Source organism: Akebia trifoliata, chromosome 4, assembly GCF_017979445.1.
Source record: "Akebia trifoliata isolate Shusen 1 chromosome 4, ASM1797944v1, whole genome shotgun sequence".
NCBI classification, from domain to species: domain Eukaryota; kingdom Viridiplantae; phylum Streptophyta; class Magnoliopsida; order Ranunculales; family Lardizabalaceae; genus Akebia; species Akebia trifoliata.
Window position 1 is genome coordinate 44391184 of NC_141378.1, and position 27391 is coordinate 44418574.

At 33.4% G+C, this 27391-nt stretch overlaps 1 protein-coding gene and 1 pseudogene across 3 annotated transcripts; both read left to right on the top strand.

Annotated features, from left to right (window-relative positions):
* Positions 1–1249: 1249 nt before the first annotated feature.
* LOC147405186 (pentatricopeptide repeat-containing protein At2g33680-like) lies at positions 1250–8468 on the top strand (annotated as a pseudogene). Its single transcript, XR_015178095.1, has 4 exons — positions 1250–4096; positions 5834–5926; positions 7539–7667; positions 8233–8468. The product of XR_015178095.1 is annotated as a pentatricopeptide repeat-containing protein At2g33680-like (transcript).
* Positions 8469–19986: 11518 nt separating this feature from the next.
* On the top strand, positions 19987–26803 carry LOC147405187 (uncharacterized). Of its 2 annotated transcripts, none has more exons than XM_086441409.1 (12): positions 19987–20538; positions 20642–20763; positions 21440–21503; positions 21718–21816; positions 22106–22222; positions 22538–22978; positions 23608–23993; positions 24828–24927; positions 25040–25099; positions 25184–25270; positions 25569–25697; positions 26106–26803. In XM_086441409.1, exons 2-12 carry the CDS (start codon positions 20681–20683, stop codon positions 26406–26408), a joined length of 1869 nt encoding a protein of 622 aa, XP_086297535.1. In that variant the 5' UTR covers positions 19987–20538; positions 20642–20680; the 3' UTR covers positions 26409–26803. The 2 variants fall into 2 exon arrangements, with proteins under 2 accessions (XP_086297535.1, XP_086297536.1); XM_086441410.1 differs by having other exon boundaries at positions 19993–20538; positions 21736–21816; positions 26106–26802.
* Positions 26804–27391: the final 588 nt, after the last annotated feature.

Here is a 27391-nt window from a genome sequence, read left to right on the forward strand (position 1 = left end):
GCCTCAACCATTATTTAGGTAATATTTATTCTATTACATTCAATTTTAAAATCAGAATTTTTCAAACTTCTTCTCTTTCTGTCCATAAGAATTCAGTACTGAGTAGATAACAACACGTAGGTTGTTCATGGATGGATTGGATTAAGAATTGATTGACAACCATAGGATGTTAGTACTGGATCCAAATCCAATCCAATAACAATTTGACCAGGGATTGGATCGGTTCACATTTCGATATGATATACTTTTACTTAGTACACCACCTCAATTTAAAAAAAGTTGGGGTGTCAATCGAAATTCTCTATTTTTTCCCCTTCTAGATTTCTATTTTTTGGATTTAGGATTTTATACGAGTCTTATCATATTTGTAAATAATTACAAAATATTATTTGAACGATTATTATAATATTATTGTTAAAGTTGAAAGAAAGTTACTCTTGCTATTGCAGAATTGAGTGTACTATTTAGTCATTTTTTTTACATGAAATTCGTTAAATAAATTTAAAAATAATATTTTTATAAAATTGATTTAATTATATGTAATATAACTCATAAAATATTAAATATATGAATAATGCTGAAGTGACCTTAAGACTAGACTCCACATTCGACATCTTGACATGAAAGTGTATAGAAATCATAAATTCTTTCTTTGAGATATGAGTGAAAAATCATTTATAGTTCTCATTCACCTTAATGTCAAGATGTGCAATAGGAAGTTCAGTCTTGAGTTACTATAAGCATAAAATTAGGATTTATCCCACCCTCAAAACTAAAACCTCAGTTTTAAAACTCAACTCAGCTGGGATGTCCATTAGGTGTCGAGTCAAATTGACAACTCTTGAGTCAACTCAAAAAAGTAAAAAAATATAATAAAAATTAAAGATAGTTTTTAATATTTTAATAAATAAAAAAAATATTCTTTCCTTTCACAAAAATATGATATATTGTTGAATAATTCGATCGAGCTTTTGACCTCATTAGGTGTGGCAATAGTAACTCGCAAAAATAATTATTTTTGGATTTTGATTGAAGGTTTTGCGAAAGACGACTACTGAACTCCCAGATTTTAGTTTTAAATTCAGTATTTTTTTTTTCAATTTTTTTAAAATTTTGTCCTCTACGTCGTTTTAGCATTGGATCATGTTTTTAAATGTCAAAACGTGAGCTTAACGATTCTTAGTAAGATTTAATATCTTACTAAGATTGTAAGGCTAGACTTATTCTTTCTAAGATAAAACCTGTATTTTAGTTTGAAAAGGAAGCGAAAACCCTCTCGTGTAGTCATGTTTAAGCTCTGCGTGTGTCGATGTTAATGGCACTGCCGATAGGCATCGTCTCTAGGCCGAGAGATTTTACAGAATTTAAGTTTCCATCGATCTTATTTGACCATCTCCCACGGATTTTCCAAACAGAGCCTTAGAATTGTTGAAACAAACACATGAAGCAATGCAGTTTCTAACGAAGGATTTCTTCACCCGTTCACGCAATATCGATCAAGTCCTTCGGTTCAGAATTTTAAACGCCCTGAGAAGAAGAAACCCGGATCATTATGGGTTCTAATCAAAGATTCAATCCTCCAAGTACAATCGAAACAAACCCAATAACAGATAATGGTAGAATTCCAGTCGGTTTTAATTGGGATTGCAAGGAAACTTTGAAAAAGTACTCTGCAACGTTGCAGACTTGTGGTTTAAGAGGATTTCTTAATGATGGAAAGGCAGTTCATGGGCAGGTGATCAAGACCGGTTTAGAACCAGATTCACATTTATGGATTAGTTTGATACGTATGTATGTTAAATGTGGGAGACTCAGATATGCCCACGACTTGTTTGATAAAATGCCTGAACGAGATGTTGTTGCTTGGACTTCATTGATTTCAGGGTTTGTTACACAAGGGAATGGAAGCGAGGGTATTGCTTTGTTCTGTGATATGCTTAGGGATGATGGGATAATATCGCTGAATGGGTTCACTTTTGCTACTACTTTGAAAGCTTGCTTTTTGTGCTTGACCTTAGATTTTGGGAAACAAGTATATGGAGAAATCATTAAAGTTGGGTTGTTATCGGATATATTTGTTGGGGCTGCTCTTGTTGATCTTTACACGAAATGCGGTGCCATGGAACTTGCAGAGAGAGTATTCTTTTGTATGCCCAAACAGAACTCTGTATCATGGAATGCATTACTTAATGGGTACGCTTGGATTGGTGATGGAGAAGAGGTTTTGAAACTGTTCAATAAAATGACCGAATCAGAAATGAGGCTCAGCAATTCCACGCTTTTGAGTGTCCTCAATGGTTGTTCGAGCTGTTCAAGGAGTATGAAGAGAGAAGGTCAGGCAATTCATTCTCTTGTAGTAAAGATTGGTTCCGAACTTGATGGGTTTTTAATAGTAGTCTTATTGATATGTACTCAAAGTGTGGGTTGGCTGAGGATGCATACAAGGTTTTTGTTAGGATCGAAAATTCCGTTGTGGTGACATGGAGTGGGATGATTGCTTGTCTTGATCAACAAGGGTACAACAATGAAGCAGCTTATCTTTTTCATGAAATGAGGAAAACTGGTGTGGGACCAAATCAATTTACTCTCACTAGTCTTGTTAGTGCAGCAACAAATCTCGGTGACTTGCGATATGGAAATTAGGGTTAGAATCAGATAATGCGGTTAATAATGCTTTGGTCTCCATGTACATGAGAATTGGATCGATTCAAGATGGTTGCAAATTGTTTTGAGGGTATGAGAGACCGGGATTTAGTTTCATGGAATGCTCTTCTATCTGGGTTCCACGACGGTGAAGCTTGTGATAAAGGGCAGAGGATCTTCAAATGGATGCTTGTGGAAGGTTTAAAGCCCAACATGTATACGTGTATTAGCATTCTAAGGTCTTGCTCTAGCCTCTTGAATATAGGTTTTGGTCAACAAATCCACAGCCACATTGTTAAGAACAGACTCGATGATGATGATGGTTTTGTAGGAACAGCTCTCGTTGACATGTACGCCAAGTGCAGATACTTGGAAAATGCAAATATGATCTTCAATAGAATGAAAAGTAGAGATTTATTCACTTGGATGGTGATTATCACTGGATATGCACAAACCAATCAAGGAGAGAAGGCAATTAAATACTTTTGTCAGATGCAATGGGAAGGTGCGTATCCCAATGAGTTCACTCTTGCCAGCTGTTTGAGGGGTTGCTCTAGTATATCAGCTTTAGAAAATGGTCGGCAACTCCATTCCTATGTCATCAAGGCCGGGCAGTCAAATGATGTGTTTGTTGTGAGTTCACTTGTCAATATGTATTGTAAATGTGGGTGCATAAAGGATGCAGAGACCCTATTCAACAACTGCTCGGATTCACGGGACTTAGTCTCATGGAACACAATCATTTGTGGATACGCCCAACATGGAAATGGAAAGAAGGCTCTCGAAGCATTCCAAAGTATGTTACATGATGATTGTGTCACAACCGATGACGTCACCTTTATAGGTGTTCTTTCCGCATGTAACCACGTGGGTTTCATCGAAGAAGGGAAACGGCACTTCAACTCATTAAACAAAGTTTATAAGATCACTCCGACAATTGCACACTACGCATGTATGTTGGATATCCTTGGTCGGGCAGGCAAACTAGACGAGGTTGAAAAATTCATTGAGAAAATGACTCTCACCCCCAATACCTTGATTTGGCAGACAGTTCTCAGGGCTTGTAGAATGCATGGAAATGTGGAATTTGGGGAAAGAGCAGCTGAGAAACTCTTTGAACTTGAACCCGAAATGGACTCAACATATATATTGCTATCCAACATTTATGCAGCAAAAGGAAGGTGCGTGATGTTGCTAAGGTCAGGACTAAGATGTCTAGTCAAGGTGTGAAAAAGGAACCTGGGTGTAGCTGGTTAGAGGTGAATGGTCAAGTTCATGAGTTTCTTCCAAAAGATGGATCTCATCCGAAGGGCAAAGAGATCTACCAAAAGTTGGATGAATTGAGTTGGGAACTGAAGTCTGCAGGGTATTTTCCAAACACAGACAATGTGCTTAATTAATAATGTTTCCAATGGAGAGAGAAAAGAGAAAGCCTCCTTTATCACAGTGAAAGGTTAGTTAGTTATTGACTGGTTTGGTTTCAAATTAAACTAGCTGTTGTGCTTTTATCATTTGAGATGATGAAAAGAAGGCCTTCTCCATAATCTTTGCTCTTTTTGAACCGGTTCAATTTTAAACTGTGATTCTGAGAAGCAAGAGTTGAACCAGTTTTAGGGCCCAATATAAAAATTGTGGACCCCTCAGAGTTGCCAGAAAAGGTTTGAAAACTTTAGACGACAACGGACCTTGACTGGCCCTGACTTTCAGATTCCCCAATAGGATATGGCTTTTTCATTTTAGCAAAACATTAAGGGGATCCTAAATAAATTACGAAGTCCGTCAAAATCGATTCTGATATCATCTTGAGGAAAGAAACAAATAGAATACAATTAGAGGTATTGCGTTCAGTCCAACAATCAATATCAAGATCCAATGCTAGCCCAAGTTATATTTGTACCATATATATTGTCTTTGCTGCACTCATGCACATTTTAATTTCTCATCTTTAATTTGTTGTTCTAATAAAACTTCTAATGCCAAAGAAATGATCTTAATATGCTGTTGGATGCAATGAAATCCACGTATCTGTTTTTGTAGATTCTGTACTACTTTATTATAAGGTGCCAAAATGCAGGCTGTTGCTACATTCTTAGTTTCTCTATTGTCATATTGCTCAATATCTCGAAATTTTTCTTGTTTTGTTGTCTTAAAGTAGTAACATTAAAATTGTATACTTTATGTAAAAAATATTCTCGTTCACTGATTAAATATCTAGAATTTGTGGTGAATTGTTTCTTGGATTTGCAGTTGTAGTTGTTTCATTTTGAAGGCTATTGGGTACTTTTTAGTGATTATAATAGTGTTAGAAAGGTTGGTCAGGCTGGCAACCTTGTGAGTTCAGCAACCTGTCTGCCTTGCAACGGCTTGGGGTCAGAGTACCCAGTCCAAACTTGGAACACCTCTCTGTTTGAGTCTTGTCCATCCTATGTCTTGTTGAGAGGTGTAGTCTAGGTTCATTACCTTTATCAAGCTTCAAGGCTCATTTGGCTAACCTTTTGTCATTGTTGTGGGATATGGAAATTGTAGCTAGTTAGAGAGCTGTTATTGGCACCCCAACTTTTACTTATTACATTATTTATTGCACCCCAATTAAAGATTAAAACACACACTCTTCAAACATTTCAAAGGTTTGGCTCAAATTATAATCTTGACATTACAAAACATTATAACACTCGTTCGAAAAATTTCAATAGTTTTACAATTATGATTAGGTTCATATAAAATCCTAAAGCCCAAAAATAGAAATCTTGCACACAAAAAAAAAATGAGAGCTTCTATTGGCACCCCAACTTTTACCCATTCTCAACCATTCACTTTTTTTCTTTAATTTTAATTGGGGTGTAATAAATAAAAGTTGGGGTGCCAATAGCAGCTCTCTAGAGTTATTGTGGCCGTAATAGTGTAGTGAGGGGTAATTTTAGTTGAGCTCCCAAATCATGGTGTTGACCTACATTATGGTTGTACACATGCCTGGACAAGATTTCTTTCATATGCTAGGTCCCCCACAATTGCCCCATCAAAGTGAACCGAGTGCTTACATCAGTTGGTATTATGTTAGGCATCTTTGGGTTCTTTTAGCATTCATGTTTTAACTAAATTTCTTGCACAACCTTGGCAACAATGGTTCCTTTCCCACATTCATGTTTTATCTATTCATTTTTTTATCCGAAACGTCTTTTTATGATCACAGGATGTTTTTGGGAAGTGTAAACAACTATTGCACCAACCATATACAGTGCCCGGTTGTAAATTGTAATAGGGTTCTTCTGGACGATGTAACTTGGTATGCTTCCCTTCTCTCTGCTTACAGCCAGTTCTCGTGGAATTTTTCAGTATCTCTTCCATTTCTTGTTACATATCTTCTTTGATTTGCCATTAATGTGTGGTTGCTGCATTATTGCTGTTCTATTAATTCTTTGTCCTTTAAAGTTGAAATAAAATCCTGCACTTTTGGAACTTATTCTTGGGTTGAGTTGCTCTACGCTTATGGCTTATCATGGCATTTTTGTTCTATTTTATTATCTGCTTTGAGTTTTTTTGGGGTCTCAATAGGAAAATTGAGAGAAGCTCGTTATTCCTGCTACGTACTATCAGTTATCAGCAACTACATTGCCATCTACTTTGCATGTGAAATTATAAATGGGTTCTAGTGCTATAAGAAATTATAAATGGGTTCTCAATAGGAAAACATGTGTTTATTACAGCCAATCTTGCCACCCATTTTGTGACCTTACATCCCTTAATCAGCTTGATGGGTAATCCCTTTATCCATTGGATTTGAGCATATTTTCATCTAGGCCCACCATCTAAGCTACCATTTTTAGTGGAAATTCCACCCATCCAGAGTACTTCTTCTCTACACAGTGCTTCTGGCTAAATCTAGTTTGGGTCTTTAGGTGGAAAGTCTATTGTGTTGAGTTCAAATGTTAAGAGAATTGACTTGGAATGTTGCCATTCTTGAATCGTGGTGGAGACTAAATCATATATTTGGTTGGTGGAAGACTGTTTTATTTTCTTCTGCCATTGTTTATTGTTATATAAGGGAATCACCCAATTTTTTTCTCAATATTCTAGTATTTCTTTATTGAAAGTGCACGTGTGCTTCCTTGCTCACCGCATATTTTGAGGTGTTGGTATCAAGAAATCGATTTAGACATGCCCCCTCCAAGTTTTGGTAAATATTTTAGATACTCACCATGCTTTCAAACTGATGACATATCCCCCACCTTAATCTCAATTACTTAAAAGCCCTTATAGAAAACCTTTACTCAAAACTTCATTTTTTTTTTATACCCAAAATCTATAATTTTCAATCTCTATGGTAAAATATTTTTATCCCTACATAGATAACTCCATCATAACAACTTAGAATCATTTTAAAATACCAAAAATTAACATTCCTAGCCTATCTATAACATAATACTAATTTTCTAATCCTATTAGAATTCAAATTGGACACTTCTAAGCACTTCTAATAATAATCTAAATAATAAAAACAAATTAGAAACTAATAAGGAATTAAACTCCTAACTTAACTATGAAATAGAAGTCCTACTAGAACTAGAAATAGAAATCCTAGTAAAACTCTAACTAGGATTGTAGATGTCCTACATCATCTCCCCTGACGGGTCCTGGCATTGCCATTATAACAGTAGTTATTTGAGTTCCATTAATTTAAAACCATGGTATTTAGCATTGTCAATTGTTTTCTTTATTCTCATTGCTCCACAATCAGTGCTGCGATGTGTTTCACCTCTTAATTGGTTCTTTGATGAATTATTTTCTCTATCCTTGTTAAGTGCTCTTGGTTTAATTTCTTTATTTAAAGCCTCTTATTGCTGGTCATTTTAAATTTTTGGGAACCGATTTTTTTCTTACTTTTTAATTTTGGACAGGGAGCATTTCATCTTAAAGAGCTTAATCCAAGATTCCTACCTCTTTCAGAGCATGTTTCCCAGATCTCACCTGGACCAAATTATGACTACCACTCCTCAACCATGCGGTTTACAATATCCTCCCCTGAGGTATGTGATTCATTCGTGGTTTTTTTGTGTGGGTATTTTAAAAACACACCCCCTGTAAAATTAGTGATATTAGGTTTACCCCCTTGCAAAATGCAAGATTAGGTTTACTCCCCTTCACCGTAAGTCAACGTTACTTTTTCTTGATGATTTAACAATGAAATTTTGATCTTTTCCTAGTTTTGATTTAGTAATTTAAGTATTTAAAGGGCATTTTAACAAAAGTCAAAATTTCACCGTTAAATCATCAAGAAAACACAACGTTGACTTACGGTCAAGGGGGGTAAGCCTAATCTTGCATTCTGCAAGGGAGTAAACCTAATATCACCAATTTTACAGGGGTGTTTCTAAAATACCCTTTTTTCCTTTGAAGAAATCCCTGTCCTCAAACTATAAATCTCTAGTTTGAAATGGTAAAAAAGTTTGTATGATGACATGCTCTTTTCATACTTGAGTATGATTGGTTGTAGTTTATCATTTTATGGTTCTCCAAGCCATTATACTTTTTAAATCTTTATTTCAAGGTTTATATTTATTTCAAGCATCAAAGTTCTCAAATATTTTGCAGATGTTGTGGTGACTATAACTTAACAAATGGCGAGTGGTTTATTGTTCAACGACAAAATATGCTTCATGAAAGAACATAAACTTTGTATGGAAAGGCATCTGAGTTACATTCCTATCGAAGCATCCATAATGTCTTGTAATTCTTTGACATTTTTTGTGCTAATTGACCTAATCCTATTCTATTCACAATATGAGTTATGAAATACGTCGACTTGTTTCAGCATTGTTTTATTGCAATATTATGGAGTACTGCAGCTTGATCTATGAGTAGTTGATTATTCAATAACCAATACTACCTTGATGCCTTTTTATTTTCCCATGAATAATGTATATTGATGGTTCACGATATCCTTTTTGTAGAAGTTGTAGAGATAAGGATGCTGGAATGGATGAGTGGAGAGAATAGGAAAGATAAATTGGAAATTAAACCTTCTAGGAAAATGTAGGAGTAGCTCCAATAGGCAATAATCTAAGAGAAAGTTGACTGAGATGGTATGGGCATGTTTGACAAAGGCTTGTTTATCATAGCCTCAAATATTCAAGTTTAGGGCTGTAAAAGAGCGAGAGGAAGACTCAAAACAACATGGATGGAAGCAATAAAAATGCGAACCCACTCTCAATAACACTATTTTTTTGTTTTTTGCTTGGTGGGTTTAGTGGTTAACAGTAGCATTTAGTATAAGAATGGGTTCAAGGGGTTTGAACCTTAAGACCTTGGGAACAACCTCCACAAGGTCTTTACCACTTAGCTAAGTGGTTTGAACCCACTCTCAATAACACTATACTTGGCTTTGATAGAGTGGAATGGAGGAACATGATTCATTTAGCTGACTCCAAATGGAAGTTAAAAAACATGATCCATATACTTTCAAAAACTGTATAAAGGCTTTGTTGACATTATCGTTGCATAGAAGTTGTGGCCATGTTTCCATCATGCATTGGGATTTTGGCTTCAAGCGTTTGACGAATGGGTCTTGGAATTGGGATTTGGCTTCCATAGAGCATTTAATGATTGGGATTTGGAGTTGATTGGGAGGTTACTCGCCTACACTAATTCCTTACGTTTGATCCAATTCCAGACTGCAAGGATTTTAGGATTTGGAAGGAGTGTAAAGATGGGTAGTTCTCAGTTAGGTCTTTTTATCACTCCTTTGCTAGTATTGGACCCTCTTTGTTCCCGAAGGTCGCAATTTGGGGGCCTAGAGAAACTTCCATGGTGGCATTCTTTACTTGGACAACAGTGCTGAGAAGGATTCAGACAATGGACATCTTGATGCATAGAGGTTTTTCCGGAGCCAACTATTGTGTGTTATGTTTAAGAGGTATGGTAACATTTTTTTGGTTTGTTTGACGTGTCTGGATGCCCATGGGGCACTTTGCAGACATTATTTGAGACTTGCCTACTTCTTGGAAGCTCTTTCTCTGGAGTCAAGATACAGCTATGGAGTCTTACTAATTTCACATTCTGTTGGGGCCTTTGGTTGGAGCGAACAATCTTGGATTCCCAATCTATTATCTTCTCTGTACGTCTGTTGTTCATGTGGTCTAAAGCTTTCAAAGAACTTAGGAATGTAAGTTTTGAAGATTTTGTAGTGAGATAGGAATGGGTGTGTTGTATTTCAGGAGGATATAGACGCTTTGTACTTGTTTGCGCATGGTTGCTCTTCTATTAATGAATCCTTTGCTTATTCTTTTGGTCACCAAATGAAAATTTACTCGTCTGGCCCATCTCAGCCGAAAAAATAAATGGGCCTACTAATACTATCTAGACGGGTCCATTGACAGCTCTAGAGGGGTCAGATCAAGTAGGATGGGACCCAAACCCAGTCCATTGACAGCTCTAGAGGGACCATAACTAAAGGAGAGAGTTGTTATTGGCCCCCCTACTTTTACTTATCACACCCCAAACATTATAAAGGTTTGGCTACAAAATATTATGACACTGTTCAAATAATGTCAGCAGTTGTTTATAATTATGATTAGGCTCAAATAAAATCTTAAACCCCCCCAAAAAATGGAAATCTAGCAAAACAAAATGAGAAAGAACTTCTATTGGCACCCAAACTTTTACTTATTCTCAACCATTTACTTATTTTCTTTATTTATAAGTAAAAGTTGGAGTTCCAATAGCAGCTCTACTAAGGAAGAATGAGCTCATGTGCTTCAGGATTTGACGTCATGAGATTAATAAGGCTTTGGGCTTTAGCTCTTTTGGAAAAGAAAAGATTAGGAAAAGTATATAAAACCACACGTGTAGGAATGGGCCCCTTTGATTTTATTTTTTTATTTTTTTATTTTTTTATTTTTTATTTTTCTTTATTTAAGACTATATCTTAGTAATGAAAAAATCTGTCAAAATTTTGAAAAAAATAAAATAAAAAATCTTAATCTGATCAACATAAAAAGAGTTGAAAGTAAAGGTGATTGATTGATTTTATTCTTTGTTATTCTTCTTCTTCACGCTTCTCTCTAATGCGCGGGTGGAGCCTTTGTACTTTGGTTCACAGTTCACATAAACACTACCTTTGAGACGCTCTTTTGCTAAAGCAAGAGGTCCCCTTTGCTTTTAAGTTTCAAAGTTTCATTACTCATTGAGTTGACTCAAACATCAATCAAGTTGATTCGAATTAATTAGATTTCAAGATGAATCACCCGAAACTCCATGGAACCAATTCAACTCTAAGTGCACCGAATCAGCTCAGAAACTTAATCGAGTTTTGCTATTATTTCTTTTAACTTTTACTTATTACATTCTAATTAAAGATAAAGAAAATAAGTTAATGATTGGGAATAAGTAAAAGTTGGGGTGCCAATAGAAGCTCTATCTTTTTTTTTTCAGCTAGATTTTTTTTTTTGGGTTTAAGATATTATATGAGCCTAATCATAATTGCAAGACGCTATTGAAATTGTCTGAACGAGGGTTATATAATGTTTTGTAAAGTTGAGATTATAATTTGAGCCAAACCTTTGTAATATTTGAAGAGTGTATTCTAATCTTTAATTGGGGTGTAATAAATAAAAGTTCAAGTGCAGCAGCTCTCAATAAAAAGAAAAGAATACTATTATTTATTTTAAAATATTGAAAAAAAATAAAATAAATATTAATATATAGTTTTACTCATCTGAGTCAACTCATGAATTATTGATTTGACTCGATTTAATGGGCATTCGAGTTCAATCGAATTTTAAAACTATAGTGATACATAATGTTGAAGGTTTTGTGGGTCATAATAAGCTTTACCTCAACCAGCATACATGAATATGAAACCGACAAAGTTGTGGTTAGTTTTGTGCCCTAAAAGATTAACGGGTCATTAGTGGAATTTTTTCGTTATTAGGGAAAGTAAATTTGATGTCTTTAATTGTGCATGCTTGACGAGCCGATTCTTGACATGTGTGCCTTAAAGTGCTCAAATTTGCTCGAATCGATTGGATTTGTTGGTGCCTTTATGTCGTGGTGATTCAAATTTGACACCAAAACTACTATCATTTATCGATCCAACAAAAATAAAATAAAATAAAATTTTTAGGATTACTAAACATTATATGATTTATATATATATATATATATATATTGGATCAATAAGCTTGTTTTTAATGAGTTCGGTAACTTGATGTTGGCAAGATTTGAGCCCTTGGTATCATTTTATCGATCTAACGAAAATAAAATAAAATAAAATTTTAGGATTACTAAACATTGTTTGAATTGTATTTTTTATTTGTTTATTAGTAAGTTTGTTTTTAATGAGTTTAGTAAGTCAATGCTAGTAATATTTAAACTCAAGTCTCTGATATCATCACCCCAAGACTTTATCAACTAAGCTAACTGGCACTTACACCATATGATTTGTATTGTATAAATGAAATACAAGTCGAAGAGTTAATATACACTTTGAAGATATTTTAAATATTATATATACTTGTGGAGGCATTGAATTACGTTAAATCTAGTATATATTTTGATGCTAGAGTTGGTTTAGTGTAGATTACAAGATATTGATTGGTGCATATCTTAAGGATAATCTAAGTGTGGATATTGAGACCTACATTGGATTCATCTGTCGTGCCACGCGGGATGATTAAAGTTTAATCTTATCTAGTTAGGAGAGGAAGAGTATGGGGTTACCTTAATTTGATGATATTGAGCAATTCTTTTGAGGATTTTATTTTTAACTACTTAAAAAGAGAGAGGAAAGAAGGAAAAAATGAGAAATAAAAGCATCTAAGAAGATTGAAAATTAATGAAATGGTTCTTCAGAGTCAAATGATATAATTGTTAAATTTTTAACGAATTTGTACACAAATCTTATATGTAATCTTCTTCTTTCTTAAAAAAAAAATAAAAAAATAAAAATCATTTGAGGAATATTCATCAATAACATTCGAATTCTTCCTCTACAATATAATATTCATAAAAAAATTATTTTTTATGAAGTTCAGTTGGAAGTAAGAGTTATAATGTGTATCCAAAGTTTAGGAGGTATTTTTTGAATATATATTTTTTTATGAGACTTTGCTTCTTACATGTAGTTTTTTCATTTTATAGTTTATATATATTTTTAATCAATAAGTCTATTTTTAATGAATTTAGTAATTCGGTTCTAACAGAATTTAAACCTAGATCTATGGTATCATCAGTCAAAGACTTTATCAACTTAGCTAGTCAGCACCAACCATCATTTGGAATTATTATATATATATAATGCTGAAGTGGCCTTAGATTAGAATTTCATATTGCACTTCTTGACATGAAAGTGTATGGTAACCATAGATGCTTTTCATCGAGGCACGAGTAAAAATATCTATGGTATATATCTACTTTCACGTCAAAAAGGACGATATAGGGTTCCAACTTGAGGTCATTCCAACACAGCTCATATATATATAAACTAGTAAAAAAAAAATTTCATATATAAATACGCAATCCTATTAAAACATAAAATTCTACAATCAAGATATATCTCTGGGATGTATGATAAATTTTCAAAATACAAGTCTTATCTTGAATGTTGGATGCCTTGTTTAATGGTTGGGATTGCATGTTTATACTTAAAAACTCTTTTCACGAGTCCACAAATCAGATCATGATTCTGTATATGACCATTTTCGTAAATATAAAAAATGACATTATTAGTAAAGTAATTTCAACAATTTACACAATTATTTTTTAAGTAATTTCCTCCTTCCAATAAGTTCCTCTTAAACTAACTTTTAATTATAACAATGATCCTAATAATTACATACTTTGTCGAGCAATCTATAAATTATCATATTGACTAAAATACCCTTCTTATTATTATTATTTTTGGTATAGGTCCCCACGGGCTTAGGGTGGTTGGAGAGAGATAGTGAGATACCTTTTTCTTGTATCATTAGCATTGACTCGCTTGTCCAAATGTCTTTTGGAAAGTTCGCTTTTCTGTCGTGTCTAGGATTCTACGCCTTAACGCCGTTTCCGTTTTTTCTTCTTCAATGCTGACGGACGTTTATTCAGGATTTTATTTTACAAAACTCGAGGAACTCTAGGTCCCTGTATTTCGTTGCATTTTTTATCTCCACCTTCAGTTTTAAGGAAATCTAAAGTATAAATCACTAATATCTTTCTCACGTGCTGGTCCAACCAAATATTGCCATATGGCAGACTTTTAGGGGCCCACAAACCCCAACATGAATAATCAGCTTGATAGGTGATTTGTAGGAGTTGTAATTTGATCATTTGATTATGGGCTTCATAAAAGGTATACAAATGGGCTACCAAGCCCATGATGACAATGTGTGAATAGAATGTTTGGTCATCACCTATCAAGTCCTATGTTACCTAATTCGTGGGTTCGTTCAGTTCGAATTCAAGTTCGTAATTCGTGATTTGTCACTTGAGAATGAAGCCGATTCGTAGGAGTAGACAAAGACGAGGGGCATTTAAAGGTTGAAGTGATGAGTAGGGTTGATGATGACAAATTTTGAGAATAAAGAGTCAAGTTTTTTAATTTATAAGTTGAAAATTGAGAGTAATTGAGAGTAGTTGGTCATTTTTCATCAGTCACTTTAAAAAGACTAAGGTCAAAAGGGCATGCCATCAATTAAAATTTTGACGGGGAATCTTAAATATTATCAAACTTTTCGTAAAATATGCCACATTAATTTGATTCGTTACATTTCACGAATCATACCATGAACTGGTTTGCGATTTGGTTCCTTTGCAACAAATTGGGCAACCCTGATCGAATCTAATTTTTTTGTTAGGTCAGTGAGATCATAAGTATGCCACATGGCATATTTTGTATGGACAACATCCAAGAAAGATGATTGTGAGCAACAGCTAAGGTTTCCCCAATTATGTGGTAGACTAGTAGGGAGTAATACTAAGCAACCATTGCTTTGATAAATGAACTTCTAAGTTAAAATTTTTGAAGTTTGGATGACATTGTGAAATGGGATTTGGGAAAACGAGGCCTCAATTTATTTTATTTTTATTTTTTCTTTCTGATTTATTTATAAATATTTTTATATTATTATTTTTTCTAAAATTTATGTGGATTTTTATTGAAAAAATTATAATTTTAGTGAGGACAGGAAGGTAAACTACTACCCGAAAACATACTAAGTGACCTCAAGATTGTACCTCATATCACTTTCCTATAGGAATCATAAATGCTATTCATTGAGGTACGAGTGAAAAAAGCATTTATGATTCCTACATACTTCCACGTCAAGAAAGTGAGATATGAAGTACAATTTTGAAGTCACTTCAACATTATTCAATTTATTATCACTCTCATTAAATTTTATATTTACAATTATATCCTTTAATAATCCAATAATTGAAAATTACTTTTAACAAACTATAATAAAAACTCCTACACATAACACTTATGTAACATAGCTTTAAAATTTTAATTTACCAAAATGTACTTCTTAGCTGTTGTTTCCAAGGTAATTTACAATTGTAATTGATCCATTATTTTCAAGTGATGAATTTGAATAAGCCCTTTTGACCAAGTCTGGCCTTGATGTTCTATATTTAATACCAATTAATAATTGAGTCGTGTACGTACACATTGGATTCCTAATCGTTGATACTTGATACACACCTTGTTGACTATTGGGGCTATGTACATTAAAAAAATATTATTGAGATGCTATAAAACGTGAACTCTTGGTGTGGTTTGACTTTTTATTCATTTTTTAAATAAAAAATATTGGTTCTTTGTGATGAATTAGTCTCAATTTAAAATTATGGAGATATGTAAACATTAATTATAATAAAATTAAATATGTTTTGTCGTAAAATCTAAGTAGCATGGGTTTTTGTGGGGCTTTTTTTTTTTTTCTTTTTTGGCAGAGCTTGCATTAAAGAATGTTTTAAAGTAATTGATAATTTCATGAAACTACAAGTATGTCTGTCAGTTTCATTTGAATACTCTTTTAATTTATTTATTTTTAATTAGTTGGAAGAAAAACTAATTTTCTTAATATCAATGTCGAAATCTCCCCATCTTTGATGCCCTTTAAAATTTGAAAATGAAAATCATAATAATAAAAAATCTCATTTTCTTAAATGATTTGGCACAACATCTATGTCTACGAGGGTGGTATCAATCCTTTGATATCACCCCGCCCCCCATCCATCAAAATCAGAGTCCATGAAGCATGGATTTTAAATTCTAACATCAATGAACTTTTACATTACTTTTTCTTCATGAGGGATTTAAGCGGAGATGTGCTTTTGAAGTATATGACAGAATGTCACGATCTAGAATGTTGTCCCGTTCCTATAATAAAAGTAAGGTGTCTACATGGCATTTTTTATTTTATTTTTTAATAACTGGGTATCCCTATAGACAGTGGATGGGACCTATATCTAAGTTTTGCCTAGTCTATAGATCATGGTCTTGTCCAAGGACTAGTCCCTAGGCACATGCAACACCTGCACATCACACACACCAAGTAAGTGATGGTGCACCTTTGCGGGTGGCCCTTGAGGAACTAATGCTCATGCTGAGTATCGAACTCATGACTTATAGGCATTAACCGCTTATTAGTCTGAAATTGCCATTGAGCCAACCCCTTGGGGTTCATGACACATTTTTGTTAAAATTTAAAACATTTAGAACTCTTAACCAAACCTAAACTCCAATAAAAATGGGTCATGTAGACACCTAACATTTTTATAAGAACAGGACAGTGGTCTCGATCGCAACTCTATGATAAATGCATCCCAATCAATCTAAAATAACTTTTTATATAAAATGGTAATAAGATTAGTTCCTTTTATGGAGTTGAATTTTGAGCAATCTTCGGTTGGATGTTTAATTGTCCATGCGATAATATGATTATATATTGTACTTGATGGATGGATGAAAATACAAGAAAATAAAAAATAAGAAATATGTTAATGTAAGAATAAATAGTTTCAATGGACAATAAACTAAGGCGGTGTTTGTTTGCGCTATTTTTCAGTGCTTATTGCTGAAAAAAATTAAATTCAGCACTTTTGTCAAAATAGCACGTTTGTTTACTCGTGCTTATTGCTGAAAATAAGTGAAAAAAATTTAGCACTATTTTGATGCTGAAAAAAAGTGCTGAAGCGGTAAGCACTTTGCTTTTTTCAACACGGACAAGTATGCCCTTATTCTTAAAAGGATATTACCTCTTATATCCTATGGATAAGTATATAAACACCCCACAAATTAATAAACCCACACCATAGCTAAATTATTTTGTCTTATTTGAGTTAAAAGTTTTGGAATGAGTTGATTTTTGGTGAGGATGATCTCTACAATGAGGAGATCATCCTCACAAAAAATCAGCACATCTTGAAACTTCTAACCCTATCAAAACAAGTTCAAGAACCGTAAATTGTCCCTTTTTTTTTTTTTGAAAATTATTTTTAATGAGTTAGAAGTTTCAAAATAGACTAATTTTTGGTGAGGATGATCTTTAGACCATATAGATTATCCTCACTAAAAATTTGCTCATTCCAAAAATTTTAACTCATATAAAACAAAACAAAAAATGGCTATAGTGTGGGTTGCCCTTATTAATTCATAGGATGCTTTTATAATTACACATCCTTCATTTCCATCGAAAATTATTCATCCAAAATTAAGTTCTTTTAAACTTGATTTCAAATTTTAGTGACTTGTATGACATTATTATTTTTAATTTGAAATTTGTGGGCTTTTATAAATAGAAATTATTATTTATAAATTGAAGATTTGAGTATTATTTATTATTTAAAAATAAATTGTATTTTAATTTTATAAGAAATAATATATTTTATTGTGTTTAATAATAAATAAGCATTTGAAACATGTAAACAATGTATAATATGATTGTAAGGGTAACAAAGACAATTTATCAGTTTCAACAATGTGTAACAAACATGATTCAGCATCTAAACAAACAACTTTTTCAGCACTTAAATTCAGCGCTTATAAGTTTTAGCGCTTAATGCTATTCAACACTTATTTTTTTCAGTTTAACAAACAGCACCGAGAAAGTCAATTAAAATGATTAGAGCATACTCTACAAACGCTGATTACAACAATAGTTAGAACAAATATTCAAGTTGAAGTTTCTAAAGAGTGAAAAAAATATCTAAAATATTTTAACTCACGAGACAAGGATGTGGGAAAATCACTTTTACAAACTCATTTTTTCCTTTTGGAATCGAAAATCATTATGGACAAAAAATTAAATTCTAAGAAAAATTTATAATCAAACGCTTAAAAATAACATTGTCCAAGGGAAGTCATTTTCCCCACTTCAACTTATAGTCAAATCAACCCTTATAAAATGATGGAAATGTTCCCCATCTTCATTCTTCAACCATTAGCCAAAAAAAGTCCTAGATTCAACTCCTATAAAGGATCTTATAGTATAAAGTTTCAATTTATTTGGTAATCATTGATGTTTTTCCTTAAAAATTATCCTTTTTGTTTATTAGGCAAAATTCTCTAAGATAAAAATGCTAGTGTTTTCTTTTTAGTGATTAAGAAAAAGAAATGATTGACAACATATAGTAATTAATTAAGGAATTCGACTAGCCTTACTAACAAAGTGAGGAAAAAAAGACTTTACTAGTCTCATCCAGCATCCAACAGATCTCGAGAAATAAAGTCTTTTTTCCTCACTATCTAGTAAGGGAAGGATTTTTGAAGATTGAAAATGATGGATTTTTTAAGAAAATTTAATTTAATTTAATTAATTTTTTTGTTGTTGGTAGGAGAGTGAAGAAGAACCTTTAGTATTCCACAGTCAAAGGGGTCATGTATAAATTTGAAAATATGGGGTGTATCTCATATATTTATAAAAACAATAAGGAGTAATGTCAAAATTACTAATTAACATACTCTCTCTCTCCCTCTCTCATTTGTGGGTGTAGAAAAGAAGCTTTTAGGAACATGTCTCTGTCACGACAAAAAGTGGCTTAGGCTACCCTACCAAACACACCTTACATTTTTAACTTTTATAAAAGGTCAAGCCCCTAACACTTAATTTTATTCTTGGATTCTGTGACAAATGTTAATCCTTTGACACTTTAGGACAATTAATGAGTATCTCCAATTTACTAAAAGAGAGTGAGAGAGAACATTTTTAGCCAAAACTCATATCCCCTTGAAGCATCCAATGTCTGTCTCCTTCAACCCTCACCTTTCAGCCCTTTTGATGTTTGGCTTTTTTTCTTCTAAATTGCTCTTTACAAGCTTGCTTAATCTCAATAATAATACTAATCACCCTAACTTAGTTAACATACTACTGTTTACGCCTCACAATTACCTTGTATAGCTGAGGCGGTTCATAAATAATTGCAAAGAAAAACTACTTAACTCAGTGGTAAGACCTTGTGGAGGTTGTTCCCTAAGTCTTAGGTTCAAACCCATTGAAACCCTTCTTATGCTGGTTTGGGACTATTTTAACCCGATTGACCTCTTCAAAAAAAGAAAAGAAAGAAGAGAGTTATTATTGCCACACCAATCTTTACTAAATGTCACACCAATTCCTATTTTAATCATCAATGAATTCATAATTGCACACAATTTGTGTGGCATTAGTAAAATTGGTGTGGCAATAGTAGCTTTATAAATGAAATGAGTGTTGATTTTCTAACTAGAAAATCTTCACTTGGTCAATACTCAACTAGCGTGTCACGGACACGGAACTATAGATCTTTATTCTCAGGATATGTACAATTGTGTATCCCGATGAAAAGATGTACGGTTCCGTGTTTATGCCATGTTAGTCGAGTATTGACCTAATCAAGATTTTCAAGTTAGAAAATTATTATTCAAATAAGATATTAACAAATTTGCCATGTCAATGATCTCGTTGGTAATTTATCAATGAATTTATTGATTATAAAAGTGACAAATTCAATGAAAACGCATGTTTTGGGAATTAAAATGAAGAATGTACTAAATGGGGAATTTGGACATAAGTTGTGTAATTTTTAGGAAAAATCCCTAATTTAAGAAATTGGAGTGTAATAAATAAAAGTTTGGATGCCAATAGTAGCTCTATAAATAAATGAAGGGGTAAGTCAGGATGACTGTGCGCGAGGAAGTGTGGGTCAGGGCGGCCACCCACTCTTACTTGCTCTGTCTTAATTAAACCATAGAGGAGAAGGGGAATGTGGACAAGGAATTATAAATTTATAATAGTTTTAGTGTTGGACTCACTCCCACTATTTTCTTCCTCCAATTTGTCCTTTAAAGATCTGTCTGAGAAATTTGTCTACTTTTGATATTGACAATTGATATTGAGGTCTACTCACTTGGACTTTCTTCAATTACATGTCTCTTTCTCTCTCCCACCCACACACACACACACACCCACCCACCATTCTCACAACCTGAATTTCTTTCTTTTAATGCAAAAAGCCACTATAAAAAAAGCTTGAAAGCTGGTTGTTCATCTGAGAGGAGGAGAAAAGATTAATAATCAAATGGTCTTCTTTATTAATAAGCACTATAAATGGATTTAATTAAGAAGAGTTTCATCATTCAACTCTGTTTTTTGTTCAGGCACTACTAGTGCTCTTGCTAAATCATTACTTTTTGCTGAAAAAAAAGAGAGGTTTTGGTCTCTGGGTTTGCTTCAATGTTTAGAGACTCTTAAGATTCTGAATCAAATCAGGAATATTTGAGGACCCATTTGGATTTTGGAATCCATTTGACCTTTGGATTGGTGGGTTTTGTTTCATTTGTTCAACAATACAAGATTCTGAATCAAATGAGGAATATCTGAGAACCCATTTGACATTTGGATTTGTGGGTTTGGTTCATCTGTTCAGCAGTCCAACTGGGTTAGCTCTCTCTCTCTCTCTCTCTCTCTCTATCTATGTGGAAGTTTGTTTCATTATGATAGAAATCTTTCTGAAATTGCTTTTTTATTTCCTTGCCAAACAGTTCTTGACAATAAGTTTTGAAGAGAGTCTTGGGACTAAAATGCAGAAGGTGAAATGGCATGATTCATGTCTGAAACCATCCAAAACCATGGGACTATCTTCAAGACACAAGCGTTCTATGAGGTAGCAGTTTCAATGACAATTTATTTTTTATTTTTTAAACCCAACTTGGATAATTTAAGTTGATGGGTTATCTAAACTGCAAAGGATCGGGTTTGGGGAAAATAAGTTAAAATTAGCATCTTAGTGCAGCCTTATATAATTACCATATATCTGCTTTGTGATTCCAACAAGCAAAACAAATTTTGTTTTGGCTTTTTGTTTTTATTTATTTTTTTGCTTTTTGAACATTCCCCTTTTCAAGTGTTTTGGTATTTACAATGAGAAAAATCCTACATGGGTTTTATCAGAAATGAATTCCTAGGTTCATTCTTTAAAAAAAAAATAAAAAAAATTCATAGGTTCGTCAGGTTAAAAAAAGAGGAGAATTTATAGTTCTTTTAATCAGAAATGTTGGTTGGTTTGTGATCATTTTAGTGCTTCTATAATGTGATCCTTTTTCTTTCTTTTGATGTGCATTATAATGATGAAGAAGCCAATTTGTGCAATTAAAAGAATCCTGAAATGGGGCTCTTGGGAAATAAGAGCTACAATTATTGGTTGGTCAAGAGATTGATAGTTTCTTTTCCCCCTATTAAATCAGAAGTTACTTGGGTTTTTCTTTTGAAATCGCACCTTGTAGAAGTATAGTTTGTCCATTATATATTGAGATTGATGTTAATTTATTCTTTATTTTCAGCGAACCTGATAAGAGAGTCGAAGAAGATAATTTGGATATTTCCCCTGAATGTCATATACAATTGGTAAGGCTCCAGTTTTTTTTTTTTCTCTTTAATATTAAAATGAGAACTCTTTCTAAACAATTACTTATTGTTTGGTTTAACCACTTAGCTTTGCTATTGTTGCAAATATTTATTTGTGCTTATTAGACTAAAAGTGTTATATGATTCACTATAAGCTTTTTTCATTTCCTTCTAAAGCTTTATTCTATAAACTGTCAGACGTGTTTGATAATAGATTTTATTTGGTCACAAGGATAAGGGACAAGTTAATTGCCGAGTTGAAATGAAGAAGCAATCCCCAAACAATGTGCTCCAAAGTTCTTTGAAGCAAGAGGTGTGTATAACTGTACTTGTGGTGTCTGAATACTCATTATTCAGAAGTTTTTAAAGCTTATGAGGTTATCTGACTGTAATTGCTCCCCACGTTTAGGTTGCGCCCTTAGTGAAATTTTGGATTAATTTTCTTGATTCACATTTTTTTTTTGTTTTCATTAGCTCCACTTGTCTCATATCTTATTATGAAGAATTTTATACTTTTCTCGCCCATTTTCCCGTCAAATCTTTGAACTGCCCAGCATGTTTGTGACATTATTTTTCCTTAATGATTTTGGTCTTTTATCCAGATTCTACATCTTGAGAAACGATTACAAGACCAATTTGTGGTGCGGAGGACTCTTGAAAAGGCTCTAGGGTATAGTTCGTCCTCCCATTATACTTCTGATGAAAACTCAATGCCCAAGGTATTCCTTTCCTGTCTTACTTCATCTCTATATAAATATGCACTATCCGCGTAGTTTAAATGAATTATTGTTTGTTTACAAAAATAATTGTAAAGAACTATGAGGCAATGTCATTGTGTGGGTTTTCGAAGTTTAACCATTTTGTCACCTTTCCTTGACCAATATCAGCAGACACGCCAAAATTACATAAGGGAAATTGATCTTTTATTCTTAGTCAACTTCATTCCATTGTTACTTTTTCTTTGTGATTAAATTTTGATTTGGGTTATTTTGTTTGAACCAATCGGCTAACAGTATACTTTTTCTTGCATTCAGCCTGCCAAGGAACTTATCAAAGAGATTGCAGTGTTGGAATTGGAAGTTGTATATTTGGAACAATATCTTCTTTCATTGTACCGTAAGGCATTCAACCAACAAAATTTTTCAGTGTCTCCATCTACAAAGGTCGAAAGATTAAAGTCACCATCAAACACCCCGAAAGAGATATTGCAAGAAGTTAGTGGACTTGATATTACGTCGAAGAGAGAATGTTCAGCCAATCAATCTAGTCAGCTATTTGTGCCTAAAGATTCAATTGCTAGTACACGAAAGGAACTCAGTCATGGGGCTTCTGAGGTGCTATTAGATTCCGGTATCCACCGCAGCCACTCCGCACTATCTCAACGTTCGGCTTACTCCATTAGAATGTCTCCTCCCATGGAAAATCTAGATAAAGCTGTGCGGTCATGCCATTCCCAACCTTTGTCTTTTCTCGAGGTATCGTAGTTTTCTTCGCTTAAATCTTAAAACAATCTATAGATGCTTGTGAGCATAGTAACAAAATACTGTCTTTTTTGTTGTTGAAAAAGTCTCGTTTTCAACACGTTCTGTAACTCTAAAGCATTTTTACATTTTAGACATTTTTTTAAAGTAAGAAATGGTTAATTTTTTATAACCTTATGGTTGTTTGTAATTTATTTATAAATGTTGTTTAATGTGGGATTTGATGATAAAATCTTGACATTATGGTTTTTATTTTTTCAAGTGTCTTATTCCGCTCAAAAGATACGTTGATGGTTAAACTTATTTAACATTATAAAATGTATAATTTATGTCTGGAAAAATGTTATCATGCATAGATATTCACTAATATTATTTTTACATGAAAATATATTGGAAACTTAGAATAAATGTCTAATGTATTAAATATATATTATATTTTTTCATAATTTATATATATATATATATATATATATATATATATATATATAATTTATTTATTTATATATTATTATTATATATTTATCATTTCTTTCCCGTTATTTCCAAAGTTTTCTCTTGCCATTTTAAACCCATTTTCTGATTGCTCATGAGTGATCTCCTGACTTATAATGTCTTATCTACAGTATGCAGACAGTGCTTCAAATGTGATCAGTTTAGCTGAACATCTTGGTACCCACATTGCCGATCATGTTCCCGAAACACCTAACAAGATTTCTGAAGATATGATTAAGTGCATATCAGCTATATATTGCAAACTTTCTGACCCCCCTCTGGTGCAGCATGGCCTATCATCTTCTCCTATTTCATCGTTGTCATCTGTGAGTGAATTTTCTCCTCAAGATCAGTGTGATATGTGGAGTTCCTCTTTTGATGCACGATTAGATAACCCTTTCCACGTGGAAGGGTTGAAAGAATTCAGTGGACCTTACAGCACAATGGTTGAGGTTCCTTGGATTTGTACGGATAGTCAGAGGCTGAACAATATCGATGATATGTTGCAAAATTTTAGGTGAGCCTCTGATCTTGGAATAGATTTGTGCCATTTACTAATCGTGCTCTTTATCCTTTAATGTTGTGTTATTTTTATAAAAAAATTATGATGTCTCGATCTTGTTAAGCATTACTAGTAGGTGGCATGTGCAAACGCACATCTATGAAAAGGTTTTATCTGTAAATTAAAACATTGATTAAAGAGTTTTTGAATATTACATTGTAAAAATGATATATTTTTTTTTAATTTGAAAACAAACCAACGTGATTCTAGGGACATGGGTGTTAAGTTACTTGTTTTTTTTTATACCAAAATGAACCTGATTATAATAAGTTTACATGTAAATGTGGGGCATTTGTGGGATCCAAAATTTTGTGTCGAACTACTTCTACTCTGCCTTCTCTCATTATAATAATAAAGATGTAGCAAAGAAAGATGATATTATCTACTCATCGTATTGTATCAATATGTAGTAGGTCTCTTTTTGATACATTGTTCTTCTAAACATAATACTATAGAAGAATCGGAGATTATGATTTGGCTTGGAAGCACTAGAAAAGATTTCAAAATGGTCTTTGAGAAAAGATAATTATTTGCACATATAAACTTTTGGCTTAATGGTTAGGGAACCACCAAGCTTCTTTCTTAGGTCTTGGTTCATGGTTTCCTAGCCCCAAATATTCGCACATAACTTAAGTGCTAATGTAGGGGACAAAATGTGTCAAATGTGTTTTAAACATCTCACAAAGTTTGGCTCCACATCCACCAATGCAGAGAGATAATAAACATTGTACCCATCAGTAGTTTCTAGCGATTTATAGTAAGTTTGACAAATGAGTTGTCCTGGTGTAGGTCTCTTGTTTGCCGATTGGAAGAAGTTGATCTGAGAAAGATGAAGCATGAGGAGAAGCTTGCTTTTTGGATCAACATACACAATGCCTTGGTGATGCATGTAAGGATTGTGTCATTAAGAAACATATAAAACTTCTTTTTTATAAAAAAAAAATCTGTTATGGCCGTGATTCATGAATCGATGGTAACCCATTTTTAATGTGGTCTTACAGGCATTTTTGGTTTATGGGATTCCACAAAATAATCTAAAAAGAGTATCGTTAGTCCTCAAGGTTAGCAGAAACTTGTTGATTTATTTTTTTGGAGGAAAATGTTGTATAAGATCCTGTTTTCATGCACTATGTGTAATAATCCAGGCTTCATATAATGTGGGGAGTCATTCCATAAGTGCAGACACGATACAGAGCTCTATCCTAGGATGCCGTATGCTTCGTCCTGGACAGGTGGGTTTTGCATTATCTGTCTATAAATATTGGTTTTTTATATTATAGTAGTCAAACTATTTTATGGTTGCAAAGATATGCCAATTTGAAGCTAAGTGCGCACAATTATTTTTTCTTTTGGCCTAATTTCTTCTTAATTCAAACATTCAATAAATTCTTCTATGACCTGTCCTACATCACACAGACATTTCTTCCATACCAATTGGTTTGGTTTAAGATTATCTATGATTTATCTCCTTAAATATATAATGGTAGTGGGGCTGATAAAGTTATTATTATTATTTTTTCCTACTTTTAGTGGTTTCGGACATTATTTTCTACAAGGACGAAATTCAAAGCCAGAGATGAACGGCAAGCATATGCAATTGAGCATCCGGAACCTCTTTTACACTTCGCGCTTTGTTCTGGAAGGCACTCCGATCCTTCGGTAAATTGTATTTGTTATTTATATTTCTTTCTTTTGGTTTGAAATATTGTTCTAGAGTAATGGCTTTCTCGCTCACCAAGGCTTCCGAAACCTCTTTCACACTCTGTGCTTTCTTATTCTTCTTCTTCAATATTTCAATCTTGGGCTTACTAAGCTGGCTTCTGAGGCCACATTTTTTCATTTTTAAATAAAAATAAGAGAGCTTCTATAGCTACACTAACTTTTACTAAAGCCACCCCAAGACATGTGCTAATTTGTTATATGAATTGGGGTGATGTTAGCGAAAGTTGGTGTGGCTGTAGCAATATAATCTCTCTAAAATAAATCATCTATCTTCCAACAAAAAAAAAAAAAAAAAAATTGATTATTATCTTTACAATTGGGTGTCTTACATTTTGATATCCTCAGGTCAGGATATACACACCGAAGAAAGTGTACCAGGACATGGAAATGGCGAAAGAAGATTACATTCGTTCTACATTTGGTTTACGTCAAGAACAAAAAATCCTTTTGCCGAAGATTGTAGAGTCTTTTGCAAAGGATGCGGGATTGTGTTCAGTTGGTGTGGTGGAGATGCTCGAACAATGTTTACCTGAGATTCTACGTGAGAAAATGCGTAGATCTCTCCGTGGGTGTTCTCGTAAGAACATCGAATGGGTTCCTCACAACTTTGCTTTCCGGTATTTGTTATCAAAAGAGCTTGTGAAATGATTTGACGCATCCGATTAACGCCTCAGATAATCCAAAGAGAAGAAATGGCAATTCTTGCATTGAGTGCATATGAGAAGTACCTATTTTTTGTGTTCGGTTGGCTTTAAATCTGTTTACTTGTGAGAACTTCTATTGGCACACAAGCTTTGCTAACGCCACCCCAAGATGTGCGCTATTTCTTTGGTGATTTGCATATAAATTGGGGTGACATTAACGAAAATTGGTGTGGCAATATAATTTCTTTTTCTTTTTGTTTTCTATTTTTTGTATAAATCAAAGAAATGATGAAGCAAGAGATAGGAGGATAGAAAGCTTGTCTGCTGTTTGTATAATATTTATGCTTAATCTGGTGGTATTATTTAATGAGAAGTACCATTTTTTTTGGGTCAACTGTGAACTTCACTAATAATCCTTAATCTGCGGTGCAATGCGCTGATATGGGTCTCCGTAATTCTACAACAAAAAAGAAGCTTTAAACCAAAGATTTGGGATTGGCTAAATAAATCTTGTTTTTTTTTTTTTCTCCATTCCACTATATTGCAAGGGTTCATAATGTCTCCACCTAAATTTTAATGGGTTTTCTTTTAGTTCTTTTAGGACTCTCAACTTGACACTCACTCTTGATTGATTTATTAATATTTTGAGGGTTAAGTGGTTAAAAGAATAAAACTGATGAAAAATGGAGGGGTATTCTTAAAAATAATTGAAATTAAAGAGAAACATTATAATTAGAGGGATATTATTGAAAAAAGAGAGGGAAAGAGGAGAGGAAACATGATAAAGGTGAAAGATGAGGAGGGGAGACAATAAGGTGGGACTCGTACAAATAAATAGATGAGATGTTTGTCCCATACCAAACGGTGGGCTCTACAGTTATATTTTATTATATTATATTAACAGATAATATAAATATGGGTCACAATCGAGTGACTCAAGAAAAAACACATAAACCCTACAATTGAATGATTTGGATCATATATTGG